Source organism: Liolophura sinensis, chromosome 6 (genome assembly GCF_032854445.1).
Source record: "Liolophura sinensis isolate JHLJ2023 chromosome 6, CUHK_Ljap_v2, whole genome shotgun sequence".
NCBI lineage: Eukaryota > Metazoa > Mollusca > Polyplacophora > Chitonida > Chitonidae > Liolophura > Liolophura sinensis.
Window position 1 is genome coordinate 4,233,961 of NC_088300.1, and position 25,315 is coordinate 4,259,275.

General features: G+C 40.2%; 2 protein-coding genes across 3 annotated transcripts in view; one reads left to right on the forward strand and one right to left on the reverse strand.

Annotated features, from left to right (window-relative positions):
- The window catches only part of LOC135467744 (E3 ubiquitin-protein ligase TRIM9-like), a 62,395-nt gene extending 53,232 nt beyond the window's left edge, over positions 1-9,163 (reverse strand). Inside the window, exon 1 of the mRNA XM_064745577.1 lies at positions 8,255-9,163. Coding sequence (XP_064601647.1) covers positions 8,255-9,004 — 750 coding nt within the window. The 5' untranslated portion in view covers positions 9,005-9,163. The remainder of the gene's footprint in view (positions 1-8,254) is intronic.
- A 1,418-nt stretch (positions 9,164-10,581) lies between these two features.
- Positions 10,582-25,315, forward strand: LOC135468291 (L-2-hydroxyglutarate dehydrogenase, mitochondrial-like). 2 transcript variants are annotated; one of them, XM_064746461.1, is made up of 9 exons: positions 10,582-10,696; positions 13,426-13,559; positions 14,021-14,172; positions 17,301-17,432; positions 17,670-17,861; positions 18,134-18,295; positions 19,262-19,419; positions 22,481-22,612; positions 22,897-25,315. In XM_064746461.1, the coding sequence occupies exons 2-9, from the start codon at positions 13,508-13,510 to the stop codon at positions 23,090-23,092; spliced, it is 1,176 nt and encodes a 391-aa protein (XP_064602531.1). In that variant the 5' UTR covers positions 10,582-10,696; positions 13,426-13,507; the 3' UTR covers positions 23,093-25,315. The 2 variants fall into 2 exon arrangements, with proteins under 2 accessions (XP_064602531.1, XP_064602530.1); XM_064746460.1 differs by lacking the exon at positions 10,582-10,696 and having other exon boundaries at positions 13,358-13,559.

Consider the following 25,315-nt stretch of genomic DNA (forward strand, 5'->3'; position numbering starts at 1 on the left):
GGTCTACATATGTATATGGCAAAGCTAAAGTTACATGTTAGGCTGCACAATTACAACACAATACCATGTCTGGACTGATGTGATATTTGAAGTTCGCTTAAGGCCTCCCAGCTTCTAGACAATAAGGGGAGTAAGCCCAGTCAAATTTAAGTCAGCACAATTTAGCGCTGTCTACAATATGTCTCTTTAATATCACCTTGAATATAAAATTTACTATTAGGCAATATTATATCTGTACTTGATGGATTTGGAAAACCTACATTCTTACATTAATCTGTCAGATGAAAAAAAGTTCATTATATTCGTACTTTGTTTGATATTTGCACATTTATGTAAATAAATCCTGTATTCAGAATTAACATGATTCCCAGCACGGCAGTAGTGTAAAGTTTTCTATCATTATAACCATTCACTTCAAACTTTCCATATGGCCATCTTTTCTCTCATTAATAACCTAGGCCAGATAACTATACACTGGAGCATGTTACCATTGGTTCTGACAAACACTTGGACATGTGTCAGTGTGTCAAAATAGATGTTTATTTATATGTGCTCTCTTCTCTACTTATTCACACCAATAACTCCTGATGATTATCTATATGACATGTGTGAGATGGGAGAAGACCACTGCTAACTTAGTGGCACCCATGCCTAATGCATTCCACACACCAACACATACACATTAGGCTCCCAAGGCTTTTAAGGTACATGGACATCAGACTACTATGTTCACTATTAACATGCATATATATATATATATGTCTCCAGCACAAAGGGTTTGACCACTGAAGCTTTTCATGCTGCGCTTGCCAACAGAACCAGAATATAGTAATATGATAACCATATACATCTTTCAAATGGATACCAGTTCACAGTATAGGTTTATTTTAATAATTGCTTGTGCTTACACTTATACTCAGAGTAGCTATATGATTATTATTCTGCAACATTAGCATCAACATCTTGAAGCTTTCATGGGGCTTTCAGAGTTAATACTGTTATTGTCATAACAGCTATAAAAGGTTTCCATGCATTTAATCCACTAGATTTGATCTCCATACATCTAATGTCCCCTGCATGTTTGATCACTGGGACAATTGATATACAAGCTTAATTCATGTTCATAACCTATTACATGTACACTACCGTATAACAGACGTAACCTATTACATGTACACTACCATCTAATAGACATAACCTATTACATGTACCATACCATCTAATAGACATAACCTATTACATGTACACTACCATCTAACAGACATAACCTATTACATGTACACTACCATCTAATAGACATAACCTATTACATGTACCATACCATCTAATAGACATAACCTATTATATGTATACTACCATCTAACAGACATAACCTATTACATGTACACTACCATATAATAAACATAACCTATTACATGTACACTACCATCTAATAGACATGATGCCATGACAAGTACCCTGTATGACCTCAAATTTTACCCACAAAAGTGCATTTTTAGAGGCAAATTAATGTCATAAAATATTATTTTTGGGAGCTGAAACTTTTAATTTTCCAGTAGGATATCATTCCATGTTTCAAGGAAACCTAAAAATACCTTTCTAAAATCAAAAGAACTCTCGTAAAAAGTTTGTCTTCAAAAAAAAAAACAAATACATTCACAATCAATTGGTTGTTTCACACAAGTTTCACTACAAAAAGAAGAAATTCTTGGTGTGACAAAAACCGCTGTAATCTTGGAAACAAATCAAGGGTCAAAATGGTCATTTCTATGTTTAGATGTACACATGTACAGTATGCTAGGTTTTTACACCAAGCCAGATAAGCCAAGTGTCTGAAAGGCATGCAGTGTACAAATTACACTGACACAAGTAAACATTGACTTATTACATCTTTATCTCCTGTAGGTGAATGTATCTTACATTTAATAACAGGGGCACAAGAGCTGTTAAAAAATTTAGAGCGATGCATAATGACACCAGGGGGTCATAAACTGACATTTGACAACTGGAGAGAATAAGGCAGGAAATTACAAATACAGCTGAGGTCAGAAAGCTGCTGGTGAACTGGCTGCTTTTCTACATGTAGGATTCTCTTAGAGTCTTGCTCCCAGCTCCCGCAGCATCCACACTACATGTAGAATTCTCCTAGAGTCTTGCTCCCAGCTCCCGCAGCATCCACACTACATGTAGAATTCTCCTAAAGTCTTGCTTCCAGCTCCCGCAGCATCCACACTACATGTAGGATTCTCCTGGAGTCTTGCTCCCAGCTCCCGCAGCATCCACACTACATGTAGGATTCTCTTAGAGTCTTGCTCCCTGTTCACACAGCATCCACACTACATGTAGAATTCTAGAGTCTTGCTCCCAGCTCCCGCAGCATCCACACTACATGTAGAATTCTCCTAGAGTCTTGCTCCCAGCTCACACAGCATCCACACTACATGTAGAATTCTAGAGTCTTGCTCCCAGCTCCCGCAGCATCCACACTACATGTAGAATTCTCCTAAAGTCTTGCTCCCAGCTCACACAGCATCCACACTACATGTAGGATTCTCCTGGAGTCTTGCTCCTAGCTCCCGCAGCATCCACACTACATGTAGAATTCTCCTAAAGTCTTGCTCCCAGCTCACACAGCATCCACACTACATGTAGGATTCTCCTGGAGTCTTGCTCCTAGCTCCCGCAGCATCCACACTACATGTAGAATTCTCCTAGAGTCTTGCTCCCAGTTCACACAGCATCCACACTACATGTAGAATTCTAGAGTCTTGCTCCCAGCTCCCGCAGCATCCACACTACATGTAGGATTCTCCTAGAGTCTTGCTCCCAGCTCAAGCAGCATCCACACTACATGTAGGATTCTCCTAGAGTCTTGCTCCCAGCTCCCGCAGCATCCACACTACATGTAGGATTCTCCTAGAGTCTTGCTTCCAGCTTACGCAGCATCCACACTACATGTAAGATTCTCCTAGAGTCTTGCTCCCAGCTGCTGCAGCATCCACACTACATGTAGGATTCTCCTAGAGTCTTGCTTCCAGCTCCTGCAGCATCCACACTACACGTAGAATTCTCCTGGAGTCTTGCTTCCAGCTCCCGCAGCATCCACACTACATGTAAGATTCTCCTAGAGTCTTGCTCCCAGCTCCCGCAGCATCCACACTACATGTAGGATTCTCCTAGAGTCTTGCTCCCAGCTCCCGCAGCATCCACACTACATGTAGGATTCTCCTGGAGTCTTGCTTCCAGCTCACGCAGCATCCACACTACATGTAGGATTCTCCTAGAGTCTTGCTCCCAGCTCCTGCAGCATCCACACTACATGTAGGATTCTCCTAGAGTCTTGCTCCCAGCTCACGCAGCATCCACACTACATGTAGGATTCTCCTAGAGTCTTGCTTCCAGCTCCCGCAGCATCCACACTACATGTAGGATTCTCCTAGAGTCTTGCTTCCAGCTCACGCAGCATCCACACTACACGTAGGATTCTCCTGGAGTCTTGCTTCCAGCTCACGCAGCATCCACACTACATGTAAGATTCTCCTAGAGTCTTGCTCCCAGCTCCTGCAGCATCCACACTACACGTAGGATTCTCCTGGAGTCTTGCTTCCAGCTCACGCAGCATCCACACTACATGTAAGATTCTCCTAAAGTCTTGCTTCCAGCTCACGCAGCATCCACACTACATGTAAGATTCTCCTAGAGTCTTGCTTCCAGCTCACGCAGCATCCACACTACATGTAAGATTCTCCTAGAGTCTTGCTTCCAGCTCACGCAGCATCCACACTACATGTAGGATTCTCCTAGAGTCTTGCTTCCAGCTCCCGCAGCATCCACACTACATGTAGGATTCTCCTAGAGTCTTGCTCCCAGCTCCCGCAGCATCCACACTACATGTAAGATTCTCCTAGAGTCTTGCTCCCAGCTCCCGCAGCATCCACACTACATGTAAGATTCTCCTAGAGTCTTGCCCCCAGCTCCCGCAGCATCCACACTACATGTAGGATTCTCCTAGAGTCTTGCTCCCAGCTCCCGCAGCATCCACACTACATGTAAGATTCTCCTAGAGTCTTGCCCCCAGCTCCCGCAGCATCCACACTACATGTAGGATTCTCCTAGAGTCTTGCTCCCAGCTCCCGCAGCATCCACACTACATGTAGGATTCTCCTAGAGTCTTGCTTCCAGCTCCCGCAGCATCCACACTACATGTAGGATTCTCCTAGAGTCTTGCTCCCAGCTCCCGCAGCATCCACACTACATGTAAGATTCTCCTAGAGTCTTGCTTCCAGCTCCCGCAGCATCCACACTACATGTAGGATTCTCCTAGAGTCTTGCTCCCAGCTCCCGCAGCATCCACACTACATGTAGGATTCTCCTAGAGTCTTGCTTCCAGCTCCCGCAGCATCCACACTACACGTAGGATTCTCCTGGAGTCTTGCTTCCAGCTCACGCAGCATCCACACTACACGTAGGATTCTCCTGGAGTCTTGCTTCCACCTCACGCAGCATCCACACTACACGTAAGATTCTCCTAGAGTCTTGCTCCCAGCTCCTGCAGCATCCACACTACACGTAGGATTCTCCTAGAGTCTTGCCCCCAGCTCCTGCAGCATCCACACTACATGTAAGATTCTCCTAGAGTCTTGCCCCCAGCTCACGCAGCATCCACACCAACATTTCCAAGTGACATTTTGCTTGATTCTGATTGATTCATGCACCTAGTAGGTTCACCATATAGCTTGTTTTGAAGTTTGATTAATTTTTCATCAGAAAAACTCAGTTGTTGACATCAAAAGTATCATTTTATAGTTTTTATGTCTATCTGAAAGTGCATTTTTACATGAGAAACTTTAGGTGAAATACAGCATATGCAGCTATAGGCAAATGTAAACTATCTGGTGCAATACCTTGCTGCTCATTTCCAATTCTGGAATATAATTTCACTGAAACCATACATGTATTTAAGATCAAAATGCTCCAGAAACAGTTAAGAAACTTGCAGTTTTTGAAAAGTATAAACCGACAGTTTTCTTCAAAACAAAAATCAAAGACTACAGCTTAACAGCATATTGGCAGTAGCTGAGCCATACTACTGTCAAGTGTAACCATGGAGACTGATTACACGTCCTCCAAGTACAGAAACACTGTCAAAGTCAGAAGTTAAACCAAGCCCTGTAAACTGGCCACGATCTAACTGACTGGGACAGGACGATAATGACTGTGGTTGATTTAACAAAAAAAAAGGAATTGTTTACTACATGGCAACTTTAAATAGAACAGCAAATGAGCGTAATTTGACAAAAAATGCGCTGCAGTGACATTAGTGTTTACTGAAGCAGAAACTTCAGTCAACCTATTTTATAACTAAGACAGTGTCATTTTTTCTTGTACCACAGACAAAGTGGCAAAACATATTATTTCACCAGAAAACAACAAGAGAAGACTGAGATGAAAGAAGCAACAGACCTTTCATTGCACAAGTTCATACATTAACACATATCCATACAAGCTAATCTTGAAACAGACTTGCTGCAAAATATCAAAGTAATGATATCTCTAGAGTCTTCTATTTAGCAAAAATATGCAGAGCCTTACTTGTGCAACAAGGTATAAAGTAAAAACTGCTTTGGCATGAGAGTTTGTACAAGGTAGGCTGTATGACTGTAGCTCACTGCATGGCAGAGATTTCCACTAATGCCTGATGGGCCCAGATATGGCTGGGAACCTTAAAGGGGCTTGCCATGGAGCATTTGGGCTATAAGACCAACCCACTAAAAACATTAAGATTTTTAACTGAAGCCTGCTTCCGAAGGACACCTATACTTATCTATTCATTCCCTTATAATGTACGTAAATACTCAGAATAAAATCTATGTGTTCAAAAAAAAGAGAAAAAAAAAGAAAAAAAAAAAAAGGGTAACAGGCTACTACAGTGCATTAGTGCATTAACACTGGTTCTACCAACTATCTCTTAGTATTTTCATCGTAACACAAGTAGTGCTATAAAAATAAACAAATAAGTATTCTGAACAAAAGAAATGTAAGATTTTAATTTATTATTTGTAACTGTCAAAGGCTCTCTCAAATTCTCAACATTATAAAGCATCTTGTACTTTGAGTAAGAGTACGCACTGTTCTGGTGATGTTATCAAGCTCAGGGCACTTCTCATCTACACTGAAGCTCTAATTATGTACTTAAATACATGTATACAAGAGGCTATTTAGAAAAATGGTGGGCTTACAACCTGGATTCAAAATATTTATTTTAGGGACAGTATAAACTTTGGACCACACTGATCAAAAAATTGGACACAACAAACAGATGCATATTTCTTGCCATGCATGTAATTTGTAACCTCCTGTGTTACTGTGTAAACATGTATGTCTACGCCACCTTTCACAAAAACATGTTAAATCCAAAATGGCATGTGTGGGCGTGGCTGTAGAAAGATGTGCATGTTGATTAAGCTGGTCCGCTATAATGTGATTCCCTTGAGTGGATTATAAGAATATCTAAAATGCATTAGTGTGATGACAGTATAGCCAACTTGAATACACTCGCAGTATCTGTATTGGAACTATGAACACATGAACTGTGCCACAGCCATCTGCCAAACAATAGGCTAAATATCTCTGGGCTGTGTTACAAGTGGTGTTTTCAGAAGCTACTGTATATATAGGAAGTGACCTGAGGGTGAACAGTGTTGACTAATGGCTTATAATAAAACCCCCATGTGGCCTATATGTAGCTGCATGTCAGTTTCACTCCCCCACACATCACAGAGCTGACGAGCTGACAGGCCACTTCCGTCCTGCAAAGGTGTGCAGAGTTGTTTCAACTGAACCAAGCATGGCTGAAAGACAGATTATTTGCCCACACACCTGCCTCACTAGCCTGCCCCAAACAACAGGTAGGGGCTGCACACAAGCTCCTGACCAGTCATCAATACATGCTACATCAGCGTCTCCCAAAAGCTTGTGGATTTAACGGTCAGAATTAACCTCTCCTTACCCCTGGCTAGGATCAGCCTAGAGCTACACACCCAACAGCTCCTGTACTGATTACAGATTGACATAAATGTTTAGTCTACACATGGCCTAGCTTTTCCAACAGGAACTCCCTATTCTCAGATAGACAGTGCTGGGTATGAAGTTCACATCCATACCTTCTAATCCCTTAATAGCGTTCACCTTGCACTCCAAGTTCAAAACCATTACTCGTCAAAGTTTGTCACACCTATGCACATTTATGAACTTTCAACATTTTCACAGCAAATCTTTTCACCTGATCCACTTTGTTAACAGTATGGTGAGACACGCATAATCATGACTGCAAAAACAACAGTTCAACTGTATATTAAAAGTGGCAATAAACTGGAAACCATCAACATGTGAAAGTATCTGCCAAAATGAAAGCCACCAAAATTTGCATAAATGGTAGGTGAATAAAAATGAGTGCAACACTTGTGGAATAACCACCACTCAGTGTTGAAACATCACTTAGGACACAGAGAGATCAAAATCAGTTATGATAATACCACCACAGCATAAAAGCACCATTTTGAATCAGTGTCACATTTCATATTAAATATGGATTAGATTTATATTGCTAGGTCTGACAGAAGTTTACAGCTGGGTGTAGAACAACACTGCAACTAGCAGCAACTGGCACAACTGGAACCAACCTAAAGCATATCACTGGGCACTGGTTTTAGTGGATTTATGCTGGCTTCCCATCACCAACAATTGCTGACTCAGCACATGTTCGGAGTTGAACAAGTTCTACCTTTTTGCGTTTAGTTATACATTTAGTTATACCCAGTTCTGCTGATCTACATGTCTTTGCACCCAGTTGATCACAGCTGCTCAAGATCACAAGGCAACTTTTCAACAAAAACATTTATGCTTAGGTTGACTTCGCAAAGATGGACCCAGTTGCCAAGGATCACAAGTCGACCTAAGCCCAGCCTCACTACTAATAAGAGCTTTTCCAATTCACTGAAACTATGGGTTTGGCACAGCAACTTCTTGCCAATGTGAGGCAGACTGTCAAATTGACATCACCTTATCATCATATATTCAAACATATCATCTTTCCCATGTAATGAAATGAGGTTTGGCATGTGATGTGTTAACAAGCCAATATGGTAAATCTCAACAAAGGCAATTGACAAATCATGTAACAGTGACGCAGCCTGACCGGTAATATTTTCTGGTGCAATCATGAAATATCAAATGTATACATCTTACACCTTACCTTTTGTGATTTAGACATTGCTCCCAGAGCCTGTACGTCATGGTTGATATGTAGACCTTCTTGCGCACACAGGTAACATACAGGTATACGACACATGACACAGAACATGCTAAGCTGTTCGTCTGCATGTTCCCTGCAGCGTGCTTCTTTTCCTTTGTTTTTGACTCGTAACAATGCTTTCCCTTGTGTGGGATCCACCAGGTTGTGTTTTACAAGCGGTCCACGTGACGGGTGACAACTGTCACGGCAAGTGTCGCAATAAAACACCTCACACTGCTCACACATAACAGTTGCCTCATTGCTACCTTCCTCACACAGCTGACATTTAATTGTCACTGGTTTGTTTTCGGCATATTTATGAACAATGTTTTCAAGCACTTTATTTTGTGGGAGTGATTTGATGCCATTTTCGTCCATGAACACAGGTCTTTTACACACAGGGCATTTCAAGCCATAGACACTTCCCTGGATCGACTGCAGGTAAAGGTTGCCGATGCTAGGTGTGCCCACATAGCTGTTAGGCCGACTGTTGCACACAACACCACTGTCTGTTTCACTCAAAATACTAAGCTTGTCGATTTCAGGATAGTCCAATTCGTTAATTGTTTGTGAAGTTGAGCCATCTTCCGGTGAGTGAGCAGGCTCCTGTAGTTTTGAAGCACAAGCCATACACAATGAATGAGCGCACGGGAGAAGAAGGGGTTGACAATACAAGCTGGTGCAAGATGGGCATTTCAGTTCGTCCTCCATTCTTGAATATGAAATAATTCCTAAATTAACTTACAGGAGAAAGCACTTGACTTTCAATAACACTGTGATTCAGTGCTGACCATGACCAGTAGCATCCTAAAGGACCTGTTAAATTTAGCCTGGAGCTCGGAACATTGACAGTTCGCTTCTACCTCCGTCTCTCACATGTGTTCGAGTGACGCTATATGCGTGCACTCTCTCAACTCTCGCGTCTATTTGCTAGGTGCGTGCTACTCTCCACGATGCGGTATCTATACCTTGTTCCCAAGGGTCTCCGTCTCATACGACTCGTGTGGAATGATTTCCAAAAATGAGGTCTTCAGATTCACATCATCCAGCAATCACTTATCCCGATATACCATCATGATTGTTCCGTATATATTCCTTATCAAATAAGACATCGTGTATCTTTAATATGTACTTCAGAGAAAAAGTCAATAAATTTTAATCAATAATGGTAAAGTATTGCCAGGAAATGTTTCTGCGAAAAAAATCCTTATCGTTTAGTTGCAGTATAACACCACAATTAAAGCCGGTTATCAGGCCTGTATGTAATACAGGGAAGAAAGCATCATCAGTTCTGGTACCGAATATTAAAGGCTAACATCATAAAAAGACATACATGTACATGTATTGATTTATAGGCCTACATGTAGGCGCCTAGGCCTGTTATACATATACAGGCCTACATGTAGGCGCCTAGGCCTGTTATACATATACAGGCCTACATGTAGGCGCCTAGGCCTGTTATACATATACAGGCCTACATGTAGGCGCCTAGGCCTGTTATACATATACAGGCCTACATGTAGGCGCCTAGGCCTGTTATACATATACAGGCCTACATGTAGGCGCCTAGGCCTGTTATACATATATAGGCCTACATGTAGGCGCCTAGGCCTGTTATACATATACAGGCCTATACAGACCTATTTACTCGAATTATATTATTGTGAATGATCAGCCAGCCAACTTTAATAAATATATGTATCAGAACAGTGATTGGAATTCAAAGATGTGTTTTACCATGTACATCTTTGACTCGACAGCGTAAAAATACTTGGAGAATTTATTCAATGAATTCAAGATATATTCTCACATAAATGAGTTAGCGTAGGAGAATGTGCATGCGTGCGAACATATATTCTGGTATAGTGTGTTAAGTTGTCCATATCTATCTCTTACTGAGCACTTTCTGACACACAGATATAGATGTATGAAAGAAAATTCCCGCCATGGGGACAAGATTATAATTATTATACTCTCCCGTCGATCGGTTGGGCCTATATAGGCTACAGTACCCTAACGGAAACTTGTATTCACTGCCAGAAGTTGGATGAGGATCAGTTCAAAACTCGTCAGATGTAATGAAAATGTGAAAATTAATCTTTTGAAGATTTGAGAGACATAAATTTATCACTTCCAACTAATAATGCTTTCTTGGTACACTATGTACTTATTCAAATGAAGGAGATAGGTTTTTATAGGCCTGTTAGTCACCGGTAAACATGAGTCGTTGGGATTAAGGTGTTAAAGACGAAAATCGCCGAAACAAGGAGAAAAATCTAAGATGGCCACCAAAACAGTAGGCAGTGTAGCTGCAAGGTGCTCGTGTCAGGCTTTGCGGTTTGGGGATTTACTTTGCTTCACATCGACTGTCACGCACACACAGCACAACCGTAGATACACAAGGTAGGCATTAGCTTCAGCAGTCATTCGTATATTGCATTACTTATCGTTAAAGTCTTCCATTTGTGATAGGGGGCGTAGATTACCGTACCGGTAATGTACAGACAAAAAGTAATACCGGTATAACAACTGGTTGCTGTCAAAATATTTAAAATGCTGTTTTTCCCAAAACGTTACATTTTTAATATCGTGAAGGTTGTTGTTTTTTTTTTCTAAAAAAAAAAGTGGACGGAAAATTATAGATCAGAATTTGGTTAAAATGTGACAAGCTTGGACGGCTGTATCTAGATGCAGCCATAATTAGGACAATTTCTGGGGCTAACCACAGGCGCTTGAATCCAGTGCCATATACCAACCTCCTACATATACATATATATATATATATATATATGAGAAGTAAAGGTATGAAACGACTTTCGACCAACACCACGTAATGTCTCAGAATTTCAAGAAATAGAGTCTTTGAACTTTCCCATGTGTACCCTACTAGGGGATTTTATCCCCTAGTCTGCTCTAATCCACCGTTGGTATTTCCAAATCAATTTAATTTTGTCATTGTGGTGGTATCTGAGCCTAATAGTCATTGCTCGTGTCCAGTCACCATCTTATTCTGCTATATATATACCCCAGATGACCTCAACTGTAAACATGACCTAGCTACCACCATAAGGACTCAAAGGTCACACATGCCTTATATGGGAGGTGACATTAGTTGATGGGCTCTGGTACGATGTAGACTAGGAACTTCACCCTATAGGTTATCTCCCTTGTAAAGGGCCATGGACACAACTGCTATCTAGTGGGCTCAGATAACACAGCTAAGTGCGACAACAAAATACAAATGATTTGGAACATGCTGGATTTGAACAGACAGATTCTCGGCAGGGAAACGAGTGGAGTAGTTGGAGGTTGAAGGCTGTGTTCCTTGAATTTCGAAGACGTATATTGTGTGGTACCGATCAAAATGCATTTCATACCTTTATGTCATTATCTATGAGAGGTTTTTGTATGGCATATATAGGGTTTTATGGACTGGATTTGAGTGCCTGTGGGCTAGCCTAAACAGTGTAGCCCTGCCAATGTGCTATCCTTTAATCTTGTGGAAGAGGCGCACTGATGCACTTGCAGCGTGGGTTGTGATAAAAATTGGGAGGGTCCTCCGGGGCCGAGGGGCGTAGCACGCCAGCACGGCGCAATGACACAGAAGGCTCCCGCCAATGCGGTGGCTGTGAGTTCAAGTCCAGTTCATGCTGGCTTCCGCGATCTGCCAGGAACCTACGGATTGTCAGGGTTCTCCTCCCACTGTAATGCTGGCTGCCGTCATATAAATGAAATGTTCATGGAAAATGTAATGTTCATGTAAAAAACCAATCAAATAAATACATAAATATAAGTGATCAAACCTGGATCGGGTCATACCAGAGACTATAAAAATGGTACTTGTTGTTGCTTCACTTGGTGCTCAGCACTGAGAGGCTAGAGCAAAGAAGCAGGACTGGTTGGCTCGGTGTCAGTGTAATGTGGAGGGAAAGGGGGGGGGGGGGGGGGCGTCTCATGTTTGGCGTCTTCAGCATGATACCTCAGTGGCGGCAACACTTTGGTGGCATAGACTCGCCCTGCCACATGAAGACACAGTATGTGTAATCACACCTAATGACTCCTCGTCGGCATATGACCGAAAAATGATGAAGGATGACATAAAACCCCAAACATACAAAGGTACATGTACGTATATTGGTTGGTTGTCAGCATTCCTGGTAGAATGAACCTGAAGGAAAACATCAAAACTTCAACTGTATAATTGCAGGGGGAGGGGTCCAAGGTGTTGAGGCTGATGATTTCTGGAAGTAGATGTACCAAGATCAAACATTGTGAAGGAAAATGTCAAGTCAGGGTTTTGTTGTTTATCTTTGGGTTTCTTTCTTTCTAGACATTCCAATGACCAAACAATTGAATATGTGGGTTTACAAATTTGTGTGTCTCTTCAACAGTCCAATGCTGTGGTTAGTGATGATTTGGTCTTGAAACTAAGTAGTTCTTCATGTATACAGTCTGTCCTTTGATCCATACAGACTGGAATAATTGTATGAGCGGTACATGGCCCTTATGGTATTGTAATTGTGCTGATATAAAAGCCTTAATCAGATTAAACCATGATTGGCAAAGTCACATAGATGAACAGTGTATTCAGATTGCATGTGCAAACTACTAGACAGTGTACAGGAAAAAGTTATCTGTGAGCTACAAAGCATCACACATTACTTTGAACATAAACAATCTAGACTGTTTATGGAAATACACCTTGGACTCCTCCCCCCTCCCCCTAATTCTTCTAAAACTTGTGACAAATATTAGTAGTGTTGAAAGTAGAATATTACATTTCTTACCAGCCTTCTGAAAAAGTGAAGATATGAATATGTTGTTCATTGATTGGTCTAACCATGTGAGTAGAAAGAAACTCAACATTCCTGATACAATTACATACGTATTAGCTAATGGACCAATTGACTCTAGAAGTTGTAAGCTTTGAAATTCAAATAGTGTTAATTAACTGAAACAGTATCTGTATAATATCTCTTCAATAATCTGTAGATCTAGATATTCAAGGTCACATTTGCTTGGGGTTTGATGTACTTGGAAGTGATATGAAGAAAAATATCTAACCTTGGAACTAGTTTAATGTCAGATTCTCTTACGAGTAGACATCTTGATTCGTGTGACTTTTATTACAGGCCAGTGTCTCATGCTAAAAATTATGACATCGTCATTGTGGGTGGAGGAATCGTGGGATTGTCGACAGCACGTGAGCTGATTATGCGACACCCTTCTCTAAAGCTTGCTGTGTTGGAAAAGGAGAAAGCATTAGGTAATGCATAACTGATGTTCAACTCCCGAGAAGGAGCAAATAGGCCTACCTTCAGAAGTGTGTTAACCAACAGAATTCTGACATTGAGATAACATCCAGTACCATCAATCAGACTGTTCTTCATGATGTATCATTATCAACAAGTACCAACAACAATACAATTTTATTGTATTCAAAGTCATGCTTGGATTGGACCAAAAAAAGATAATGCCCAATTAAATTTTTTGTTCTTTACGTGTAGCTGAAATAGAAAAGCTCCAAAAAGTGATACTGTAGTATAAGATTTATTTAACAAGAGTGAACAAATTTTGTTTGTTTCGAGCCTCTGGTGAAAATCTTTGACTCAAGAAATTTTTACCCTGAGTTTCATAAATTAAATACTGCATGGTCACAAGTTGGATATTCCTTTGTTTTTTGTTGTTGTATACTGTTGGCTAATTCATTGTATGTGTGTTATTTAGCCTGTCATCAGAGTGGTAATAACAGTGGGGTGATTCACGCTGGCATCTACTATACCCCAGGGTCTCTTAAGGCAAAGCTGTGTGTGCAGGGTGTAGATCTTGTCTACAAATACTGTGATGACAATGACATTCCTTACAAGAAGTGTGGAAAGGTAAGGCTGGTTTGTGTGAAGTATTTAGGGCAAGACCAGTGGTTTTGACTTGATTGTTTTAGATTTTCTTTCATAAACATAAAACCCTCGCATATTTAAGTCAGTTTTAAAATAACTGATTAATGAACTAATTCATAAAACGGAAGTGACGCATGTGGTGAATGTAGGCAGTGCAGCAACCAGACATTAGCATGTCAGCATTCACTGCCTGGCGATCAAGCAGAGGATCAAGCTGTAGTTATTTGTCAAATATATGTGTGTCCCTCTTATCAGAGGCTCTGTCACATCACTTCATTGCATCATGTAGTATATATATACTGTTTATAAACCTGCGTGTTAAGATCACATCTTGCTCATGAGGGACTATAACCATATAAATATGTAGGACTAAAACCTAGGACTATATACACGTATGCCGTCAGTGTAGTGTCATGACAGCTGATAGTTTTGCTGGTGCAAAGCCCGCTTTATGGTGGTATTCATCATACAAGCTGAAAGCACAGGTGTTTTTACGTATATTATAGCTTTAATGCAGGAACTCACCAGTATATGTTATTAGTAACTTTAATAAACGTTATTTCAACAGAATTTGGCCAACCTATAAGCAAATCATGTGATGTCTGACAGTTGTACATACCTAACTTCAATTAAATCCCACCCAACCCCTGTAATGTGTATTCGTTTGATTTATTTATTTGATTGATTGGTGTTTTAGGCCATACTCGGAAATATTTCACTTATACCACAGTGGCCAGAATTATTGTGGGAGGCAACCCATGACCATCCACAGGTTGCTGGACTTCCCACATACGGCCAGAAAGGAAGTTGGACTTGAAATCACAGCGACCGCATTGGTGAGAGGCTCCTGGGTCATTATGCTGCTGTAGCTGTCAAAACACTACCAGTGCACAGTATAGAGTCCAGGCAAGGTTATCTACAGAGTCTGAGGAAAATGCAATTTGTGTCATGGTGTGTATGAAAACATATATTTTAGCATATAGCTGCAGCACACCTCTGCTTTATAGCCAGACAGTGTATACTGACATTATTGCTGTGTTGTTGCTGCACCGTCCACATGCTCCATGTGCGTCACTTCTGTTTTAGAAATTGGTTAAATAATCCCTTATATTAAATCTGACCTAAGTGTGCCCGGGTCTTGTCTTCATGAAATGAGATCTAGAAACAACTGAAACCAAGTCAAAGATCTTTGGTGTTGCCTTTGAATACTAACATTTGCACAGTGTAATATTGCAAATAGATTATAGGATACATGAAACAAATGGTTTGAATTTCTTATTGCATAAAAGTACAAAAAAGAAAAATGTCAGCCATGTTTTATTTTCTATTAGGAAGTGGTGTGGCAGGTTCAGCTCACACCTTGCCAACTGGCTGATGTGCACGAGACCCCACTGTACCGAGACAAAATTTAAATCGGCATTTCTACAAGTTTCCATTCAATATAATTTAAACCTTATTTATTTTTACTGGTGATACTTTTATAAAACATAAAAGATTAGATTGACTGCCACTTGAACCAGTGTTGAGCGACAGACAGTTCTTTTCACTGAAACTTCCAATCTTCTGACTCAAATGCATGGTTTCTGATGTCCCAGCCAGAGTCGCTGGACTTTCCTATAAGAATTTCTATCCTGGGAAGCCGTGCCAAATTCTTCACTCGTACTACCATCATTCCAGCGATATCAAATTCATGTCAGACAAAGCAGATGAGAGTGCGTTTGTGTCATCTATGGTGGCCGGTATGTGAGCAAAAATAGGTCATCATCGCTAGGCATTACCAGCTTTTCAAGTATCTGATGTAATTCCATTACTTTTCAAAATGTTTGTTGCAAAACTGTTTTACATATATAGTTTTCAGGGTTCTAATTAAGAGGTGTACATGTAGGGGTAATTTAAGATTGTTGTGCCATGACTTCTGGAAAAGCATACAGTGGGTAATGCATGGGTTTTTCAATGCATTGCAAGGTTTTTCAGTACATTATCTTGGGAAGTCTTGATTGTATGAAGTCACTCAACTAGCGCTCTGCAGCCGACAGGATAGGCAGACGGCCCAACTTTAGTGGTTTATAAATGGAACTAGTTAACATAATATTGTTTTAAATGCAGTTTGCAAACTAACATAGAATGAATATTATGTCTACGGAACATTTAATGTGAAAATAAAGACATTCCATACAATGTTTTACAAAAATTTTACACATTTATGTTATGATCCATAAATAGTAGGGTGAAACTTTGGGGCTATCTAGTTTAGATTTACTATGCCTTAGTATCATTGGTCAGATGAACAGATGTCAAGCAGAGTTGCTCCCCCTGAATTCCAAGATGTACGTGTACATGTAAATTGCGTGTTACTGTCCACATTTGTGTTGTAGAGCAAGGTTTTTACATATTTATGTCACATATATGTTAAATAAAAGATCATATTTTTCAGTGCTTTCCGGTGAAAACATCTTATCTGACAATTTAAGAATTTTCAAAATAATAGTATGTGTGTACAGGAAACCATTTATTTTGTTGACTGACTTCTTTAACTTAATGTATATGTAAGACATATCATGAGCTTGTAAATGCTGTGTTTTTTAAAAGGGTGTATGTAGCATGTATTTGTTTTAGTGACATTTTTTCAGTCATGTAAAAAGTTTAGAATACTCTTGCTTTGATAATTAATTGATTTATTTATTTGATTTGTTTGATTGGTGTTTTACGCCGTACTCAAGAATATTTCACTTATAGGACGGTGGCCAGCATTATGGTGGGAGGAAACCGAGTACAGTCTGGGGGAAATCTACTATAATTATTTGAACATTAATCTTTACAGAATGGAAGCAATATTTTGTATTTGTCCAAACATTGTGGAGGTAAACAAAAGTCATAATATATTAGTTTTGGTGTTGAAAGTTACATTTCCCAGTAGGATATTTTCCTACCTTCCCAGCAAACCTCAGTGCACATATATAAGGTAAATGTAACTCTGAAAATCAGGCAAAATGAATAACTTAGTCATGTCAGAAATCGTGTTCAGTACTGTGATTACATGTTTAACATATTTGTTGAAAGAGAATAGGTATGGCTATGCTACTGAGTGTGTGATTTGTCCTTGTTCTCAGTTAATTGTGGCCACAACAGCTGAGGAGGTCCCCAGGCTGGAGGGGTTACTGGGAAGGGGACAACAGAATGGTGTTCGTGACTTACGCATTATGGGACCAGATGGCATTAGGGAGATTGAGCCTAACTGTAGGGTGAGACAACTAACACAAACTTTTAAACCTCTCCATGTGTATATGGTGTAAATATGCCATTGTGGATGCAATCAGACCTAGTATTGGAAGTGTATGCACATAAATGTGCTTTGTATTAATGTTTTTGTAGACTAGACATGAATATAAATTACTACATTAACTAGCAGAAACTTTTACCAGCACAATATACTTCAGTTTCTCCTACAAAAAGTTCATAGTTTTGTCGCCTTTTTCCAGGGATTGAAGGCCATCCATTCGCCTCACACCGGTATCGTTGACTATGGCCGTGTGGCCAGGTCGTATGGGGAGAATTTTCAGCGACTCGGTGGAGATGTCTTGACAGAGTTTGAGGTCAGTGAGTTCAGACTAACCTCAAAGAGCATCGGGGATCTGTCTCATCCCGTGACTGTCGCCAACAAACAAGGACAGGTAACTCGGTCACTCTACCTGTGACATTGTCCCGATGTCATTATTAATCAATAATTTCTCATGATACTGGTGGAGGGTTAATGATGTATGTGGTAAGTTATAGTGGCTGTCCTCGTGTCTGTGGATCTTCCACTCAGAAAATAACCTCTTGTGTATGTGGAATATTCTTGAGTTTACTTTAAAACACAAATTTTTGAATACTGAAAACTTGTTTCTAGGTTTATTGTGGTTTTATAATCAGTGGATAGTATTGGTTGTTTATGTTTTGGCAGACAGTGCAGGGTAGATATGTGCTGACCTGTGGTGGACTACAAGCTGACAGGCTGGCTGAGAAGTCTGGCTGTGAGCGTGAGCCACGCATTGTGCCATTCAGGGGAGACTACTTGCTGCTGAAGCCAGAGAAGAGTAGTATGATCAATGGAAATATATACCCAGTGAGTCTTCATTACTGTAAAAATAACAGTGACACATATTCTTGTTAGTAACTCTTTAGTGATATACAGTATGAAGTGTTCAGTGAAATAGTGAGCAGGTCAGTGATTTAGGGTTAAATACATCATCTGCTTTCTAGACCTTTTCTCTCCTGATGTTTGACCTAAACAGTATTTTAATGGTCTAGCTTTGTCCAAATTAATGGTCTAGCTTTGTCCAAATTAATGGTCTAGTGTTGTCCAAAATAATGGTCTAGCATTGTCCAAATTAATGATGGAGGATTGTCCAGTTTAATGCTCTAACATTGTCCAAATTATAAATATGTATCATGTGAATTCCAGCAGAAGCAGACTTCTATCAAAGTTTGGAATTTAGCCGAGGTTTAGAAGTCATTTAACAAACCTTAAATATTTGAAGTGGTCGTGCTAGTGATATCACTATGTGAAGTGGTCGAGTTAGCGATATCAGTATGTGAAGTGGTTGAGCTAGCGATATCAGTATGTGGAGTGGTCGAGCTGGTGTATCAGTACGCATTAAGCCCTGTGCTCGTCAGTTTGAACTACACGTATATACCGGTACGCCTCTCCCTCAGAGCACTATTGTTGGGGGACAAATCCGCCTGCCATCTTGTATGTGAAGTGTGTTGTGTGCAGTTTGGTTAATGGGTTGTGTCATATATATATTCATGTATAATACAGCCACAACACAGATATTGTGTGATGCTGGATAGTAACTGTAAGTCAGCAACATATGGCTTAAATTGAATAAATACATGATAACTGAGCCTCTGAGTGCAATCAATTTACCAAATATTAAGGTTTTCTTCACTGAAACATTTGAAAGCACATGTAACAATGTGTGCAAGAACAACTTTGGGGTACTGTTCTAATGAATCGCATGTTGTAGTGAAGCTTGTTATAGTGAGTGAGAGGTGCACTGTGATGTAATAATGGCCAATTTCTCTATAGGTTCCAGACCCCCGCTTTCCCTTCCTGGGTTTTCATTTCACCCCTCGTATGGATGGCAGTGTGTGGCTAGGCCCAAACGCTGTCCTGGCATTTAAGAGAGAAGGCTATCAGCTGACAGACTTCAGTTTGACAGACTTCATAGATGCTGTCCGTTTCAGGTATAAAACATTGTTAATATATTTTGGAGAATGCACCGATTTTTAAAGGTTGTCTAGATTTCCCTTAAAAATTTCCCAAAAATGGCATTTTTGGACGCAAATAAAGGTCAGTAAATATTGGTTTTGGTGCTGAGACTTACATTTTTCCAGAGAGATAACATTTGTAGTGTGCAGACCTCAGGAGCGCTTTCTGAAATTAGTAGAGCCTGTAGAATCAGGCAAAATGAGGGGCTCAGTCAGGGACAAAATTGTACTTCAAATACACTTATATTAGGCCTATGTCATTACAAGTAGAAATTTGTTACCAAATCTTCTACCTGTAACTGTGCATCAATGGAATGAGGGGTGTTACAACGTTGCATGACACACTTCACACTATGATTGCAAATGAGAGGCTTGGTCACTTCCGGCTTACATGTTCAGCAGACTTATAAACCTTGAGTCACTTGAGTGATTTAAAAGCTGAAATAGCCAGTACCTCTTTTTGGCACTCATCAGTTTTTTTGTATTCAAGCAAATTAGTATCCATGTCACTAACTGATTTTAAACATAACAGGTCTGATGTAGTGATTGTGTTTCTCTGGTCAATGTATTCATTCTTCCTGTCAAACAAATGTACTGACTGATAGTTTACCTGTCCCAGGACGTTTGGGACGTTGAAAATATGGAGTTGATGCCAGTGTGGAACTGAAAACTGCTTGTTTTCCAATCATGAAATCTGCGTTTTTCTTGTTAAACTACATGTAAATAGGACATCTGAACAGTACAAAACAAGAGAATGTTTGCTTTATATTTGAAACAAACAAAAGTAGGTCAAGGTTTTATTATGCACTCACCGTGGTTTTGCCACCTTCGATAGTTAAGGTATTAAGACAGCTGTAGGAACAGAACTGTAGTATTGTTATGTTTCCGTATTATTATTAAATGTTTGTATTATGTTGCTTACAATAATATGTTTTGTGAATGAATGCTTCACTGTTCTGTAATTCCTTTGTATGGGTTATCTCCCCTGTAAATGAACTACTAGATCCTGTGTTACTATACCACGTGATTTGCCCTGTATAAGGCTGTGTCGAGCCGTACATCGGCAGTTCTTGCAGAGCTCGGAGAACTCGTCTCTCTTCCTGAATAAGGATACTGAGGCAAAATCCTGAATAAAGCCTGGCGGGTATTAAATGAAGCTTACAGCCTGCAGAAGGCTATCAGAGCTTATCACGCCAGTTTCTCTGTCCTGATTATGAGGGCCGGATTGAGTGCTCACGCCGGTGCGTGCGCATTACCTGTCTGTATATATATCTTCAATAAACTGTCGCAAACTTATCCAGTGTGTTCTGGTTCGTCTATCAATCTCCGGAGCCCCTTCTCGAAACAAGTCTGTCCCTGGGGATTAGGCTTTATGGACGATCCTTATAACATTGTGTTACCTGGCTCCGTAACAGTATGAGCCTATCCCGGTGAATGATGGGTGTCGCTTAACTGTACCAACATTACGGTATCTCAGCAACTGATGTGGCTTACCTGTACCAGCATTATGGTATCTTAGCTTTGAGTTTTGAGTCTATTTCAGTGAACGATGGCCGTCGCTTACCTGTACCAGCATTATGGTATCTTAGCTTTGAGTTTTGAGTCTATTCCAGTGAACGATGGGCGTCGCTTACCTGTACCAGTGTTATGGTATCTTAGCTTTGAGGCTGAGTTTATTCCAGTGCATGAAAGGTGTCACTTACCTGTATCATCGTTACTGTAACTTTGAGTCTGTCTATCCAAGTGAACAGTGGGTGTTGCTCACCTGTGCCAGCCTTATCTTAACTTTGAGGTATCCCAGTGAACGATGGGTGTCTCCTACCTGTACAAGTATTACGGTTTCTTAGCTTTGAGTCTGAGTCTCTTCCAGTGAATGATGGGTGTTGCTTTTCTGTACAAGCGGTATCTTTGCTTTGAGAATGAGCCTATCGAGGGAATCAATGGGTGTGGCTTACATGTACCAGCATTACAGTATGCTAGTCTATCCAAGTCAGTGGTGGGTGTCATTTAACTGTACCAGCGTTATGGTCTCTTAGCTTTGAGTCTGACTCTATCCCAATGAACTACTGATGTGGCTTACCTGTACTTTGAGTCCATGGGTGTGGCTTACCTGTACCAGCATTATGGTCTCTTAGCTTTGTGTCTGAGTCTGTCCCAGTGAATGAAGGATGTGGCTTTGGCAACCTTACACCAGGAATATTGTTATGCAGGTGTCAGGTTGAGGTGCAGTGGTGTTTTGCAGCCTTATGTCATGAGATTTGTTAGGTAGGTGTCTCGTTGAGGTGCAGTGGTGTTTTCCAGCCTTATGTCATGAAATGTGTTAGGTAGGTGTCAGGTTGAGGTGCATTGGTGTTTTGCAGCCTTATGTCATGAGATGTGTTAGGTAGGTGTCTGGTTGAGGTGCAGTGGTGTTTTGCAGCCTTATGTCATGAGATTTGTTAGGTAGGTGTTTGGTTGAGGTGCAGTGGTGTTTTGCAGTCTTATATCATGAGATGTGTTAGGTAGGTGTCTCTTTGAGGTGCAGTGATATTTTGCAGCCTTATGTCATGAGATTTGTTAGGTAGGTGTTTGGTTGAGGTGCAGTGGTGTTTTGCAGTCTTATATCATGAGATGTGTTAGGTAGGTGTCTCTTTGAGGTGCAGTGATATTTTGCAGCCTTATGTCATGAGATTTGTTAGGTAGGTGTCTGGTTGAGATGCAGTGATATTTTGCAGCCTTATGTCATGACATTTATTAGGTAGGTGTCTGGTTGAGGTGCAGTGGTGTTTTGCAGCCTTATGTCATGAGATTTGTCAGGTTGAGGTGCAGTGGTGTTTTGCAGCCTTATGTCAGGATATCTTTTATGCAGGTGTCAGGTTGAGGTGCAGTGGTGTTTTGCCGCCTTATGTCATGACATGTGTTAGGTAGGTGTCTGGTTGAGGTGCAGTGGTGTTTGCCGGTGTTTTTATTTTTTTCATAATTGTGTTCTGTAGTCTAAAACTGAAACATAAATATCAAGGAGGTGGGAATTTTCACTTTTTGTCTTGTGATGTTTCAGAGGACTACGGAAGCTAGCAATGAAACACCTGACATTTGGTATGCGAGAGATGTACGAGGCGTTCAGTTTGTCAGCCAGTGTGAAGAAGCTACAAAAGTTTGTCCCATCTTTAACTGTGGATGATGTCATCAGGTACAAAGATAAATTCTAATGTAGAATAGTTGGGTAGAGGTGTTACACAGTTGTCAGTGAACTGATAATGCAAATGTTACAGCAAACTGTAGTTCGAATTACTGTAAAGGTAAAAAGAGTTGACTGTCATATGTCAGTGAAATAACTCGTAGGCTGTTCTAATGAAGATGTGTGCTTTCAGGTGGAAAATGTGTTACAGGTACAGTTTATCACTTTGTGATTGGGCTTAAATACTCTGTGTGGTGATAGATCCAATCATTTGTTCATTGTCAAATCTCTTTCAGAGGCCCGTCAGGTGTAAGGGCCCAGGCCTTGGATCATGACGGAAACCTGGTGGATGATTTTGTGTTTGATGGAGGACAAGGCGACCTAGGCAGTCGACTCCTGCATGTACGCAACGCGCCATCTCCGGCTGCCACATCATCACTAGCTATTGCGAAGATGATCGCAGATGAAGTTCACAAAAGATTTCAGCTATGATATTAAACTGTTCATGATTTTCAGGGAATTTATGTGGTAATTCTGTATGGGTATAATTAGGTGGGTGCAGTATTACTCAAGTTTCTGGTGTTACATTTATAATTTGTCTTTCATGCTTCATTTGCAATAAATATTTTGTATACATTCTTCTAGGGTATTGGTTTGCATTCTGAATACATTGTCAAAGGTTTATTAGTGAGAATAATGCATTGTACTGGTATTAAGTCATATTAATTGGTATCTAATGACACTCTCAGTTTAGTGATGCTTAAGTTAAGTTTTTTGGTGATATGTTGAAATTGTCGTGAAGCAGACAGGTCTAAAGGTTTTATTGAATACACTCTTCAGATGATTTAGCCAAGGTGGTAAATGCAGTAACTGAATTGATACACCTGTCTGATTCTGTGGAGTCATATCTCTGCAAATGAAAGACTAAGATAATAAAATAAGCAGGTTACTATAACATGTAAAACCTTGTACGAGTAATTTTGTGTGTGGTGATTCAGTAGGACTTTTCAGAATACAAGTACATTGTCACTCTGAATCTTGAGATTATCATCTTGGTGACAGGATATTTTGATATACATTAACAAGTGACATGTCATAAATTGTGAGACTTTCATTTACCGGATCAAATTCTTTTACCCCAGACAGAAAAGTATTTGAAATATTGGTGGCGGGCCAGAGGGATTTGTCATGATGGCTCTTGCCACAGTGCATAACATGTCCCCCAAAATTTCTGCTGCCTCACACCATCTGATGTGAAATAGAAATCCCGACAATACTGAAAATTACAAATGTCAAAGCGATGACATGACCAGATTGTTATCGGCTCGTTAAATTAGGCACCCAAGTGTGTTTATGTTGTGTTTTAACAGGAACATGGTTGAATTAATATATATTATGAGACAGGAACTCAAAGAACTGACAGTTGATTTAAGAGAGAGTTATTTAAGCCTGTTAATGGTTCCTATAAAAGACCATCCACTGAAGACCAGGTGTAAATACAGGACAGGCTGGCTGAGGTTTCACTAGAAAACTTGTTCATAATTATGTTTGTGTCTGTAGACTTAATCCACTCATTTTCACCTGTGTATTGTGTACTTTTATAGGTCTTGCAAGTGACATCAGGGCTAAATTAGCAATTTTACATGAAATTTATCAGTGTCATTGACAATCATTGTGTATGTTTTAACTTCATAGTCGAATTTGAATCATACTGTGGCATATATTTCATTATTTATGGGAGGGGTAGAACCAATTCCAAAATGTGTGTTCGATGGGGAGGAGTGGTAGGGGATAAAACTGAGTGAGTGTCCTGGGATGTCCCCTAAGAAATATGGCTAACTAATAGAAGCTCATTGGTATTACATGGGTTTTGGCAGGGTAACGGTACTCAAATGAAGCGGTCATGTTCTGTGTACGATACTGTCTTCGGGTCAAGTTTGTCACTGGCATATTGTTACAAGAGGCAGAGGTTATTATTTTGATGACGACTGTTTATCTGTCTGTATCCTTGTCCATATTGTATTCCAGATCGAAGTTTAATGCTATAGTTTTACTTTTTGGAGACATGTTTAAAATCAGCATGTTTCTGATTGGGATGCTACTTTTGGAAAAACCATGCCAGTAATCTTCCAGTAACTCAGAATTTATGTATCCATATATGTTCATATGCAGGTCTTTGATTAACTGTAGTTTTATTTTCAGTACTTTTCCATTTTGATAGAGATTATTAAGATTATGTGCTGTAACCAAGTCTTGTTCAGTTCCACGGTCGCTGTTATAACCAGATTGGCTTAACCTTCAGTGAACTCAATAAACATTCAGCTCTGACTCCTAATTTTGGGAAGTAGGACATGTATATTGGTTGAACATAGTCAATATATCCGTGTATAGGGATGCACACTTATCCTGTTTGTTTGTTGCCATAGTAAATGTGCATGTAAAGAGGCATTAACCTTTCTGTAACCTGTATACTTGCATAAGTGCAGAAACGATGCAGATCTAGTTCAGCAGTTGTCATCCAAAGACTTTGTCACAGGTACACATGCAGCTAATTATAACAGCCTGTGACTGAAAAATGGCAGGTAATCATTGTAAATCTTGGATTGATGGTAATGTAAATTCTGGGTGTACCTTGATCAATATGAATATATCACCTTGGAACACAGATAGTTTCTGTTCATGCACAAAGACATGTAGGTACAATCAGAAGTTGTC

Excerpts from the sequence above, each read along its gene's own strand:
- LOC135468291 (XM_064746460.1), top strand. The coding sequence starts at position 13,373 with ATGTCAGATTCTCTTACGAGTAGACATCTTGATTCGTGTGACTTTTAT. Across the intron at positions 17,433-17,669 it reads AGATTGAGCCTAACTGTAGG|GGATTGAAGGCCATCCATTC; the intron begins GTGAGACAACTA and ends GCCTTTTTCCAG. Across the intron at positions 17,862-18,133 it reads TCGCCAACAAACAAGGACAG|ACAGTGCAGGGTAGATATGT; the intron begins GTAACTCGGTCA and ends ATGTTTTGGCAG.